The sequence below is a fragment of the Erpetoichthys calabaricus genome, chromosome 6 (genome assembly GCF_900747795.2).
Source record: "Erpetoichthys calabaricus chromosome 6, fErpCal1.3, whole genome shotgun sequence".
NCBI lineage: Eukaryota > Metazoa > Chordata > Cladistia > Polypteriformes > Polypteridae > Erpetoichthys > Erpetoichthys calabaricus.
In genome coordinates, this window is record NC_041399.2 from 187637984 (window position 1) to 187652338 (window position 14355).

General features: G+C 35.7%; 1 protein-coding gene across 1 annotated transcript in view; it reads right to left on the reverse strand.

Annotated features, from left to right (window-relative positions):
• pth1r (parathyroid hormone 1 receptor) overlaps positions 1-14355 on the reverse strand; it is a 462399-nt gene that overhangs the window by 189163 nt on the left and 258881 nt on the right. Inside the window, exon 2 of the mRNA XM_028804180.2 lies at positions 6712-6817. Coding sequence (XP_028660013.1) covers positions 6712-6817 — 106 coding nt within the window. The remainder of the gene's footprint in view (positions 1-6711; positions 6818-14355) is intronic.

Genomic DNA, 14355 nt, shown 5'->3' on the forward strand with positions numbered 1-14355 from the left:
TTTCTCACAATTTTTTTTGTGTTTTAGCAAACAAGGTTTTTATACTAAAGAAGTCAAAAATTGTGATTATGTGCAATTATGTTACAACCTGAAACCTATGAAAGTGCTAAATGCCAGTATAAAATAAAGGTTTGCTTCACATAAACAATGTTTAAATTGGCAAAAAGAAAAACAAATCGCATTAAAATGTGCAAATCCATTTTAGACTTTAGAAATAATTTGTAGTATTCCAAAGTTTAACATGGAACATTTTTTATTATATTCATCCATGCCTAGGTACCAAATAAAAGTTAAATGTGTTCATATATGTAGAGGAAATAAATGTCAGATCCAACTAAAACTCATCCTGGTCACAATGCAATCTTTTATTTAATTTTGAATTTCTTCATAGTAGAACACAATTTATCACACGGACATGTCAACATTTACTGTATCCTCTTAGTAATGACAGAGATTTTTGCATATTAAAAATATTTTTTACATCCTTTCCAAGTCAAGGCCAGCTCGAATTGAGGTAAACATGTCCATTTAATAACATTCCATTGATTTCAATTTGACTTTTGTCCGGTTATGGCCCATTACATTTGGCAGTTATACTGTGTATTAATGCATTTTGGGCAGAGGCATCGAAAGTTTTTGGCAAGAACCATATCATAGCTAGTCAGTCAGTGAACCACAAAAAAAACGAGTAGAATCAAAAAGACGCATTGAAATGAAAAGATGCATTTCCCTTTACCACAGAGAAATATCTGTTTTGACAACCAAATATTTGTTGGACCAAAGCAGTCATAATTGTAACTGTTTGCTTTCTCTATGAAGAGCAACAGAGTTACCTTTCAATGCCGCTTCTAAAAATTTTCATAAAAAGCCTTTTCTTCCTAAATATACTGTAGTGCAAGACACTTCATGTAGGGAGGCACATTGATGCAGCGATTAGTGCTGCTGCCTTACAACTCAAGGGACACAGACTGGCCTTTGAAACTCTGTGTGTGGGGTGTATATGTGCATTCTCTTAGTGGCGTTTTCTCGGGATACCTTCACATATCCTTAAGACATGCATACTGGATCCAAGATGTGACTGTGTCTGGGTGTATGTTTGACTGTTTGCCATGCGGAGTGGTGGCCCTGTGTCTAAGGATCTGTGCTGATATCTGGAGGGTTGCCAGTTCAAATCCCATTACTGCCAAAAGGGATCCTACTCTGTTGGACCCTTGAGCAAGGCCCTTAACCTGAAAAACTGCTCCAGGGGCTAACAAAGTGTATCAAATCAAAAAAAAAAAATGAAGGGTCAGCTCCCATCCAAGGTTGTTTCTTGACTTGTACTACTGGCATAGGCAGTGATGTTACATAATTCTATAAAAGACAACATGGGTTCAGAACATGGATATGAACTGATGAATCCAAAGCAGCAGCACTAACATACACACACTTGTACAGCAGCTGTAAAGCCCAATGGGCACATGTAGATACAAGTGTAATCACAAATGTAACTACAAATGTATTAACAAGTAAGAATGAAAAAAACAAAATGAACAAGTAGGCCTTTTGAGCCTAATAAAGTATCTATCAAGCATGACTGTTATTAAAGTCTATTCCTTCATCTGACATGTCGGGCAGTTGCAAGCCATAGCTTACAACCCAGGGGGTCAGATCTGTGCTATAGACCAGGGGTCGCCAACTCCGGTCCTGGAGTACCACCGTGGCTGCAGGTTTTCATTCTAACCCTTTTCTTAATGAGTGACCTGTTTTTGCTGCTAATTAACTTCTTTTGAATTCATTTTAATTGACTTGTTCTTGAAGACTCAGACCCCTTGTTTCTTTTTCCTTAATTAGCAGCCAAACAATAATGAGATACAAAATGAGCCAAAACAACAGGTGTCCATCAAACAACATCTGAAAATAAAGAAAGATGAAGGTCTTAGGAATGTTGATCTGCTCAGGTCCCCAAAACATTTTAACAGTGCTCTTGGAAAGAGAAAATCAACAATTTTGGAAATGTCTGCTATTGCACAATAAGAGCAACAACAAGCCATGGAATTAAAGAACGGGTTTAATTAACGACAAGAATTGGCACCTAATTAAACAGCTGGTTGGAGTGAAATTGGTTGGAGTTTGAGGCCCTGTTGGCCCCCTCACTTCACATTTCATTTCTGTTTGGGTACCATTTGAGGAAAGAAATTAAACAATTCAGAGGAATGATGATGAAATTCACGGGAACAAATCTTAAAAAAGCAATTCAATTAAAATGAGTTCACAAGAAGTTAATTAGCAGCACAAACAGGGCACTCATTAAAAAAAAGGTTAGAATGAAAACCTGTAGCCAAGGTGGTCCTCCACGACTGGACTTGGCGACCCCTGCTATGAACCATAAACTGACTGAAGAGTTACTAAATTCAGTTTCTGTTTGGTGTGGGTATACAGGCCAACATAAAAAGACAATCTGCAGTAGTTTTGGGTTTTCCACACGTAATCAGGGCAGTTGACAGCACTCATATTGCAATAAGAGTACCTGCCAACAATGAAGAAGCTTGTTAGCCGTAAGTAGTTTCATTTTAACATACATCTGTGATGCCAAGATCAGACTGACAAATGTTGTTTTTTTAATGATCTGGGTCAACCCATGATTTATTTATTTTGAGGCAAAGCAGCATACTTGGCAGATAACGTACTGATTGGTGCTGAATGAGATGTTTGGATGTATCAGGTGGGAGGCTGCTCTACCAGCTAATTAAGGCCTGCAGCATCGAGAATGCATATGTATCAGGTTAATTAGTATGGCCCAAATATATTTCAGGGTGGCAACCAGGCTAGGTCTGTGGTGAGTCCATGTACATACATTTACAAGATGATTGTGATTTATGAAGGCTAAATTGCATACAAATGTGCATACGCAAGGTTTTATAACTCAGATTTTTTTTTGCCTTACTTGATTTTCTGTTTTTTTTGGGTGTACACATATTTCATGCTGAAATCCATGCAGTTTTATAAATGAGACCCCAGGACCCTTAAAGATGGTGTGAGTTGAAATAAATTCTACAACTCTCTGTATTATAATACCTATTAACGTGTAAAACTAAAAATGCATGATTGAAATGGTTTGCAAGTAATAAGGTAATAGACAAGTATTTAGATAGAAAAACAGACATTTTAATTTGAAAAATTCAACACTTTAAAGAAGAGCCCATACCATTAAAAGAGTTAATGTGAATTAAAATAATGTTATGCTTGAATAAATGACAACAAATGCTCTTAAAAAACACATTAGCATTAAAATTAGTCAAAGTACTTTGGCGCAGGGCCTACATTTATATAAAAGTGCCCCAAGTATTTTTTCAAAGCTGCATTTTTCATGGCACATTTAAAAGGTCAGCGTTTGTATTTCTTGCTTAATTTGGGCAAGTATATTTTTAATGTAAGATTAGTTTTTTATTCTTAAGAAAATATTGACTGTATTTCATTCTGCTACTGTTTGTTTTAATGTTCCTAAAGCACTTCAGATATCCTGTAATATAAACACACAAACATTAGATACACTCACATTATTGCTTGTAATTGTATGATCAGTTTAAAGGGCTTAGTGTAGCTGCCGGTAGTACCATTTACACAAGTAAAACAAGGTTTGCTAAAAATACATTTTCTATTTTTGCTTTGTGCTCCAGCTGATTGATTATAGTAAAACACACAAAGGAAAATGAAAATAAAATACCCAAATACATTCTGGTGTAATAAAACCCTTATATTATCAAATCTAACTGAATAATAATCTAACCAATGAAAAATAATAACCTCCCTCATATAGTCTTGCTAAGAGCACTTTAATTAAATAGAAGACACTGTAAGGATGAGGCACAGCTCTCTGGCACAAAGGATGATATTTTGCTAAAGGATATTAAAAGTACATCTTGAAGAAGTGCTTTTGAGAAGTATTAAGAACCCCAACGTTTGTGTAGTGCTCCTGAAATTATATATATCATTGCAGGAATAAATTCGTTTTGGCCCTCCTTAATTGGTAAAATCATAGGCCCTTCTGGATAGGCTGTTATCCACATAATGATAGATATTTGGTTCTAAGCTCTAGCCAACAGCTCTTAACACATAGCCACTTTCTAAAAACCTTATTCACGGAGTGATTTTCCACAATGATCTCAAAATTGAAATCTGATTAGATGGTTAGCCATCAACTTAATATAAAATTCTCTAAGACAGGAAGATGTTTTACATTTAAAGAAAAAGAAGCTACATGACCGAAAGTGACAATTTTCAACTTTGTATTTAAATGTTTCCGTCACATGTAATAACATTTTTATCAACTTTCTTGTTGAAAAAAATGTAGCACTCTTGGTTAATTTTTCCAGGAATGAATATAATGAATATACATTCAATTACCTTTATATATAATACGCTACCGTGGCTGTTTGTTTGTCTGTCCAGGATTTTAAATCACCTGTAGCTCACAAACCGTTTGACCTATTGACCTGAAATTTGGTACACATACACTACCTGACGTCTACTATCCGCTTTCGGGGTGATGATTGACTTCCAAGGTTATTCCTCTTTTTATTTTTATTTTATTTTATTGTAGAATCAACTCTCGGCAGCTGCCAGCAGGGCGGTCATGTGGTGCATGTGTACGGGTGCCGTTCTCCTCCCTACCTCTTCATATCTTAAATCATTCTTGAGATTGATAACTTAAGTGCCAGCTTAAGTGAAAAATTAAAGAAAACGTACTAAGTAATTGCAACACAAACACTGACTTAATCATTTTAATGCAAAAAGATGCCGACGAAAGAAGAGAAGAAGCGGGCTGCTGTGGTAGAGAGAAGAAGAGCTGCTCAGGAAGCAGCATGTGCATCAACCTCTGAGCAAACGAATGCTAAACGTACAGAGAAAGAGGATGAAAACTAGGAATGCTCGAGTCAAGTGTATTCACGCCGTTACTGGTGGAGGAATATTTCAGACAAAATTACTTAAATAAATAAAAGTACTGTGAAATGTGACAATAAAAAAAGAAAAAAAAACATGAAATGTGACACTTGTGAAAGCTGGCACCTTCCCTATCTGTCCACTGTCTTTTATTAGACATTTAGTGGAAACCATGCTATGTGTTTGTTTCTTATCGATTATTTTTTCTTTTTTTAAGGTTGGATTGATTGGCTTATAAACTTACATTAAGGGACCTAAGATTGTCATCACATTTTTTTTGCCAAGAGTCAAAAATATTTACTTTCAAAAGAACATATTCCTAACTGTACATTTAACAACTGTATATCAAGCAACAATTTTAATAAAGTGATCAAGTAGTATTTTAGTTTAAAGGCCACCACATGGTTGCAATCTCATGATCTGTGTGTGATATCACATGGGTGTGATTATGTGATGTTTGTAGCCATTTTTCAAAATAACTAGCTGTGCTACCCATCTAAGGAGGGTAGAAATCTAAATAATCCACATAGCCCTTAATGTTAATGTTTGCAGTACACCATCACTTGGAATGTATTTTGCAATACATGCAGTAGTAAAATGCATTGCATTTGTCATTTCAATAGTAGGTGCATAACCAAAATTTGTAGTAATAAAATGCCTTACTACAAATGTTTGTGATGCACCACCTGTTGAAAAGACAAAGGCAATGCATTTTATTACTACAAATGTTTGTGATGTACCATCTGTTGAATAAAAGAGACATAACAACCAAACAAACACATACACGGACACAACGACACTTGTCTTTTTATTAAGGTGGATATCATTTTTAGAGCTTCTGAACTTTTAAGAAAAGTGACAGATTCATTTTTCATTTTTGATTAATTTTTCCACTATTTTGACCTTATTTTTATGCTTTACATATTTTTAGCCCATGATGGTGCTCTGTATCCACTAAGGATGGTTAAGCTAGACAGATTTTGACCATGTTGAAAGTACAAGGTCCATGACAAACAATTGTGAGCTTAAATAATCATCGCCATTATAAATACTTTTTTCTTTGTATCTTTTCTGCTGCCAAAATTTTTGGTAACTTAGTGGCAAGTTTGTTCATATTATTTTTATGCACATACATGTGGTGGCAGATGGATGAATCTTTTCATCATGTTTTTGTCTTGGCTAAAAAAGAGGTTCCCTGATAACCACCCTAAAAAAAGCCACAAGGGAGCCACTCCAAAAACTTGAAATCACAGATTACATCAAAGCAGACTTGAACTCATGTCAGCTCCACTTTCCCTTTAAACCTGGAATTTCAGAAGCAGAAGACCCCATTCAGTATGAAACAACAATGGAGCAAGAAGAAAGAATACGTATTGTTATAATTTTACCCTGTGTCTCAAAGCACAGCAACTGTGGAAATCAATAATTAAATGAACGGTTACTGTAGACAAAAATGTATTATTTAAAAATTCTGAATGTACCTCATTGTTGTTAAATGGCATGATTTCATTTTGATTTTGTTGTAATTGGTAATTGGACACTGTTTCCTGTGTATTTTTTAGAAATGATTCTGAATTTTATTAAACCCAGAGAATAAGCTAAGATATTTATAAGTTATATAGTTACAGTTTATTATGTTCAGTAAGTCTGATTTTATTTAATGGTAAAACTTAGAAAAGTATATAAATGAGGCATATCTAAAAGGAGCAACTGATTTATAAAATTTAAGTAACAAGATTTTCTAGGCAAGTTATAAATGGATTTCAAATCTGTTCAATATTCACTCACCAGACACTTTGTATAAATTAGATTTGATTGCTCGCTCACATTTTTCTTTGGCTTTAAACAAAATGTACACTTGCTCTTCTTTGGTGATAACATCATCAGCATCAACCTGCAAAACATAAACGGAATAAAGCATGTTTTTACCTTTTCTTTCATTTAAACTACCTATAAAAGCAGTTATTTAATTGTAAAACACATTTAGCATCAGAAAAACAAACCATGCCTGATCCTCTATATCCTTCTCTAATGTGGTGAGTTAGCATAAGATAAGAGTAAGCATAAGGCATCAACACATCTGAGTCTTAAAAAGCTGGATTCTGCCCCAAGAGCACCGCATAAAATTTAAATACAATACCAGTCCATCTCTGGGCTCATACATACAAACACTGACGCTCACTCACATTGGGCTAACTAACCAAAAATGCATGTATGAAGAATATGAAAGGAAATCAGGGTACTCACCCAAGCTTAGGGATAATAATGTGCAGATTTAACAGTGTCCAGACTAGGAATCACACCTAGAGCTCCATGGACATAGCACTAACTCCTGTGCATCCACAAAAGGCATTAAAACAAATTAAAAACTCAGACACAAATGTCTTGGTTCCAGCCAAATGTGAACATGATCATCTATACAGGTTTTTTGAGAGATATCTGAAGCATTTTCTAAACTCTACTGTAGCCTACTGTAAAACAATGTAAATGGCCAAATTTCTGAAAAATCTGTATTACTGAAGAAGAGACTTAAGGTCTTCTCACATCTGGCTTTTTGCTTGCGCTACAAAACATTTGCAGAATTCTATTCAAATTCTGTCAACACTATGCTATAGAAATTTCTCTCTAGATAATTCCAAGATGCTCTTACATCCAACTGGAAAGCTAACATTGACCTATTCTACTTAATATTCACATTCTTTACTGAATTAAAAACAGACATTTTTAACTTACCCTGCTAATGATGATCAGGCTATACAATTACTAGGCTATCCCTCTACCCACATCTTCAATGTTTCCCTGTTATTTACCATGTGCTGTATGTGTTGCATGTATTTGTTTGCAAGTTTGCCTTTTAATTTCTGTTGGTATGTTTCAGGTGACCTGTTGGTTCTGTAGTTAGAGACCCAAACTTACAGCTCCAGAAGACTGGCTGTACATCCTAGTCGTATCACTCATCACTACCTCCATTTTTTTAGTTCTGCGCAAATAAAAACAGCAAATAAAGTGGTGGTTGAGTAGATTTTTATGGTTGCATAAACAGTTTTGTTGCTAACTGAAAAAAGTATTTTCAGTTGATAAACACATTAGCACTAATGCATTATGATTCAATCTGATACTTGTTACCATTAGACATAATTTTACTATCTGTAATATAACTTTTATTATACCTTCTAAAAATATTAATACCAATATACCCTCAATAAACTAAACATTAATGCTGAGTGAGAAAAAGCCCTCTTGACATTTAAGTAGGAACTTTGAATCGTCTAGAAATGAACTGACACGGTTTAACTTTGCTTTGTAACAACATTCTCTTTCAGTTTATACTTAGATTTGAAATTTTCTGGCTTTCTTTTGCCCAGCATATATGTATATATATTTCTTTTCTGATTTATATAAGAACAGATTATAATTATGGCTGACAGACATCAAAAGTCAGCAGGGTACCCATCTATTATGTGTAACTGTAAAAAGCCATTACTTTTCCTGGGGTGATTATGTTTCTGTGAGTGAATGAGATCGAGGTTCAGAACATTTTGTATCTTCTCACCACACTTCTCTCTTCATTCTCTACCCAATGGAAATCTTTGCACACCTACTAATAATAAACTGCAGCCTTGGAGTGGAACTGACAAATATTCTCTGGTCAGCTGGTACCTAATGAAGAGCTTTTTTAAAAATAAACACTCACAGGAGGGTTGTCATCAAAGAGACTCATTAACATTTACACAAAAAGAAGCACTGCTGAGTCAGTACAATAGCTATGATAAAAGGCTGTAGAAATGTATTGGATTAAAAATTAACAAGATGTGCTTATTGCGCAGTGTGACTTCTCATTGGGCAGAAGGTATTTAGAAGGTTTTTGTTAGTCTGAGGGCATGATCTTTGAAAGGGATGCCCAATCACCTGCTATTCACATTTAATTTCTACTAAACAATTAAAAAAATACCTCAGGCAAAAAATGAGTTATACAAATATTAATTTACACAGAGCAGCCTGGCAGTGCGATGCACATCAGTGCAACTTTTTGGACTCAGCATTTTGGGTTAGAGTCCTGCACACAGTCATTCTCTGAATGGAATTGGTTTTCCTCCAGGTGCTCCATTTTTCCTCCCACATGCCCAAAGACAGGATGATACCAAGTTGGCTCAAGCATGAGTGTCGCTGTTTATAATTGGAAGTCTTGTGTCCTGTGGGGGGGCTGTTAACTGCCTTGTGCCTAGGGCCCCCTGTGATCCTGACATTAGTTAGGCAAGTTTGAGAATGTTATGTTATGTCAGCTTACACTTTTCATTGTCTTGCATTGGCAGTCTAAAGCTCAAAACTGTACTTGTGCAATCCTCGTTTTGTAGTGTTTATATAAATAAGGGAAAAACCTTATTTCTTTTTTTCAGCAATTTTCAGTCACACTCGTCATTTACATAATCTAACGAGTCAGTGGCAGTCAGCAGTACACTCCCATGAGTTTAGTTGCCTAATGTGACATTTTCATTGACTGTGTCTAATCAATCTGAGGCTCTTTTGATTTTGTCTTTAGTCATTGGGCTGTCAAAAGAAGGGGAGGAACAAGACTGTACTAGAAGGTCTGCACACAGATGGTAAATTAGACCAGCCCAGCAATTTTCAGTCGTGTAAACTGACATGGTACAGCGACAATATGAACAACTGCTTTATTATTATTATTATCAACAACTGCAAGTCTGACATGCCCCATGACTAAAAGTTCTGTAATGTGACATCAGCTTTAAAAGAAAAGAATTAACAGATACCTGAAGAAACATGTTCTCATACTTAATTAATCATTTTGCTAACAGTTCTGCATTAGTATGTCATTCTTTTTTAATTACTAGGGGGCTTCGCCCCCTGCTCGCTTCGCTCGCCAACCCCCGTGTTTGGTTTTCCGGATACACACTTAAGATTTTTTTTTCTTTGAATTGTTGCTATTTCATTAGTTTCACTTTTATTTCAGAACGTCCGTGGAAACAATATTTGTAATCTTGCGAGTCCCAATATGCTGGATCTTTTTAATGAGGTCAAGATAGGTTTCTCTGTTTGGAATTTCAGCACAGACAAAACAATCTACATCATCAGCAGTTAATAATTTTTTTTTACAATGTAAAAATGTAAGTAGAGTTCTGCATTGGACTCCTGTCTGTAAAGTCATGCTATTTTCCTTTCACATTTCCAAAAAGTACATGGGATTACCAAGGTGATACCCCAGCTTTTCTCTAGGTTTTTGTACAAGGGCTAGACAGAACGTTTTTGACTCCTGGGGTAAATTTAGCTTTTTAAATAAGCAGACAGATAAATATATATACACTAACAAAGTAACCAATAAATGCATGTGCGGTAAACTCCGTTTTTGAAATTCTCCAGATTCTTTGTCACATGCCTAGTTATACAGGACAACACGCAGTGAAGTGCATCCTGATCCGCTTATCAAAAACTGTTAGAAAGTTAGAAGAATATCAGTTAGATTAGCAAAAAGTCATAGATTGAAAGATAACAGTATAGTAGAACATAATAAATAAGTAAAATTATATGAATAAAGTAGAATTAAGTGTTAAGGTGCAATAGTGTAGTAATTATTGTGCAAAACCAAAGTTAGACTGGTGCATAGTTAAATGAGGCAGTTTGTTTGCTTGCGCTACTGCGATCTTTACTTTCTTTTTTTATATTTTCTCATTTTTCTACTTTCATATCCTTTAACTTTCTCCACCTGTGTATAGCACGGTTTGTTTTTTTTTTTGAGCCTTTCTAATTTCCCTGGTTTCATAGTCTCTAACCTGCCCTGCATGTGTTTAGCGCCAACGTTTGTAAACATCTTTATGAAGTTTTACTCACTGTCTTTTAATTCTGAGCCGGAATGGACGTGCTTTTTTTTCAATTCCACTTGTTCCGGGCTGATAATTACTTTCCTTATTTTCTGAATCTGCACCTTGATTATTCTTTTTTGCTCTTTTTTTTTTCTCTGTGCTGCCTTCTTCTTCGTTTTGATAATAATAATAATAATAATAATTAATAATATGTCGACATTTCATTTATAATGTACTGTCCTTATACGCTTTATATGCACTGAGAGCCCTGGATCTGTGTGTGCTCAAATCCTTCACAAGACTGAATGTTTTTCTGCCTATTGTCCTATTTGATAGATTGTAAATAGGGCATGCTTTGGTCTCGCGGGTGTTTAAAATGTCTTCCAAGAAGATCACGTATCATAGACTTGCTTTTCCATTCCAGGATTTTCTTTTATATATAGAGAGAAATAAAATTCAGAGGTTTTTTAGCTTAATCCTCTTCCTCCCAAAAGGCATATAAGGCATCAACGATTTGCCACCATCTAACGGTGGGTATAACTCTCATCCTCATCTACAGCATGGGCACAAATTCTAAGGAGTGATCTAAAGTGGCCAACAGCCATACCACCTGAACTTCAGAACAAGTAACCCATCTATAGCTAAGCATGTTTGTATCTGGCTAGTGCTTAGGGACAATCTAGGAAAAAAGCTTGGGTTTCTGCTAGAAGAAGAAGTGTTTGTGAGGCTATCAGAGAGTGCTTACCCTGAGGGCTGTGGTTGGATCCCAATGTCCCAGTGCACTGATGAGAAATCTATGCTGTTAAAATGGTTGGTGTGCTTCAAATGAGATGTAAAACTGAGATTCTCACTTTCTGTGGGCATCTTTTGAGAAGAGTAGGGTGTTTCCCGATGTCCTGGCTATATTGCCCACCACAGCTTGGTCATTGTGGCTCCTTAATCATCCCTTGTCCTTTATTGGACTCAATCTCTCACCCCTTCACCATGTAATGGCTAATGACTATTGAGCTTACTGCCATTGAATCCTCTGGGTGGATGCTACACATGGGTGGTGATTGAAGTGGTTTTCTCACTGTAGTAAAAGTGACTTGAGGTTAGAATGGCGCTATATAGATGTAATTAACAATTACATTTATAGAATAAGATATCACATGCAAACAGATGAAATAAGGTTCCCATGCAGTGTGGCTGGGCTAAGTCTCAGTTATAAAGTTCAAAGCTCAAAAAATATGGAAGGGCCTTGGGGTAGACACCGCTTCTCTGATTAAAAGGAGGCAGTTCAGGTGGTTTGGTAATATATTGAAAACAGCCGTGGCTGTCTCCCTCAGCAGGTGTTCCAAGAATAACACACTTGGAAAAGAACTGAAGCATACTCAGGACATGCTGGATAGATTATACCTCTCATCTTGACTGGAGTCTTTTACTAGGGATAGGGTCGACTGGCTTAGCCAAATCAGCATAATATCCCTATTAACTTCAACTGCACAAGTGGCTGGAGAGACAAGTTATACTTCACTTACACTTTTCTAATAACACTTTCACATTATCTGTTTGTAGTACTAGGGTGTTGTACCGTGTTAGTCATTATGAATGTAGTGAAAAGTCAAGCAAAATGACACCTTTTATTGGCTAACTAAAAAGATTACAATATGCAAGCTTTTGAGGCAACTCAGGCCCCTTCTTCAGGCAAGATGTAATCACGAACCTTATTTGTTTTAATTCATAGCATCCCGTCAAGGGTTTAGCATAAGTTTATGAACTGTACTAAATCTTTTCAGTGACTGTATAAAAACATTTCTTGGGTTTTCAGTACAGGATACAAACCACTTAATTAAGAGTAAACATGTCATATTTCAGAGGAACATGGCTGTGTGCAGTTCAGTGGAACAGGATCTAGAAAACTTTCCTTAGTGTAAGATGTCTGGCATGTTGTGTTGTATTTTTAGCCTCCCACTCTTTGAAATGAGGTTTAGCTGAAATGGCATTTAACTGCTCGATATAGTTTTAAGTAGTATAACTTGTCATTGTTTCCTTTGACAAGATAAATTAATTACCCTCCTCTTGAAAAAACTATTTCCTCCAGTAGCTAAAGAAATGAGGCGACAAGCTACAAATTTATGGTTCAGGTCTTTCCCCTAGCAGTCTCATGCATACAGAAAAATCAGTAAAATGCTTCAGTCTTCCTTTGGTTTGACACAAATGACAACTGAAATGTTGGTGGGCACAAATTACTAAAGTTATTTTGGATGACCAATGTAGGCCCATTATACCACTTTAGATTCCTAAGACGTAGCTTTAGAATAGCATGTTTCAGCAGGCTTGCCTGACTCATGCTGTGCTTGAAAGAAACAGCCGTATTGTGACTAACATTATTCCCAAAGTACAAAATATTACTTCCACTTAGTGCAGGTGAAGATGAAATCTTAGATACCTGTAAAAGCTCATCAGTACTGAATGCTTCCACAGTTTTCAGTATCTGGTTAAACATCCACATCCACCTCCATCCTCAACCAGTCTTACTGAAATTTACTTTGACAGACTAGCCCATAAAGCGTTCTTGCTTTGATCGATTCAGATAATCAAGTGATATTCATGCAGCAACAGATATTATTTGATGCACAATAACTCTGATTGCTATTATATTTCTGAGCTTGAAATCTGTTCAGATCCCCCAGTTCACACAAAGGACTGGAATATTCAACACGTTTAAGCAAAATGTTCAGCCACCTCTGTGCAGTGAAAAGGCTGTACAATAAATCTTTTCACTCATAGTTTCCATCTGTGATGCATTATAGTACAGCATATGTTGTGAGGCTGGCTCAAGCTTATTGTTTGTTTATTATCATTTTGTTATTTTTTTAATTTTCCATATGATGTTATTAATTTTGATTTTGTTTTGTCTATGTCGTATTTATGTAAAATTTTTATGAATTGCTAGCTTTGTGCCTTCCCTTTACCTCTAAAATATTTTTTTCCTCAATAAATGTTTGTAATAAAGGAGATGAATTCATTTTTTGCATTTATTAGTATATTGGACATTGTTTAAAGTATGTTAACATGCCTTTCTGCAGTGCCATCTTGCATTGCAATACAGTAGGTTCTGCCATTTTGAGTTTGTTTTAGTACAGCTTTGCTAGGCTTAAACATGCTGAAGTCTACAGTGGGTGATGTCAAAATGGGCAATGAGATAAAGGTCAGCATCAGGTATTTCTGGGTTATCTAAGTTTGTCAATATTTACAAAGTGTTATGATTAACATTCTTAATGAAAATTCAGATATACATCTTTTCTGGGGTCTTCTGACACTGAGAGTACATTTCTGATGCCTGGTTTTCAATTTAAGATTAAGAGTTTATTCTTCTCTAGGAAAGTTTTGAGTGCATTTTGTTTTAGCAATGGTTGTTGCCATTTTGAAAGTTTTGAATGGAATGTTACTTTGGTGGCACATTCCACTATGCACCGAGTCATTGTAACAACATAATTGGTGCAACTATATAAAGTTATAAAGTTCACCTCTCGCAGTTTTAAATTTTCCAAGATTAGATTAAAACCATTCATACTTGCATACAACTAACTCTCTTTGATACTTTTTGGCACTAGAATTTCTGTTTTGT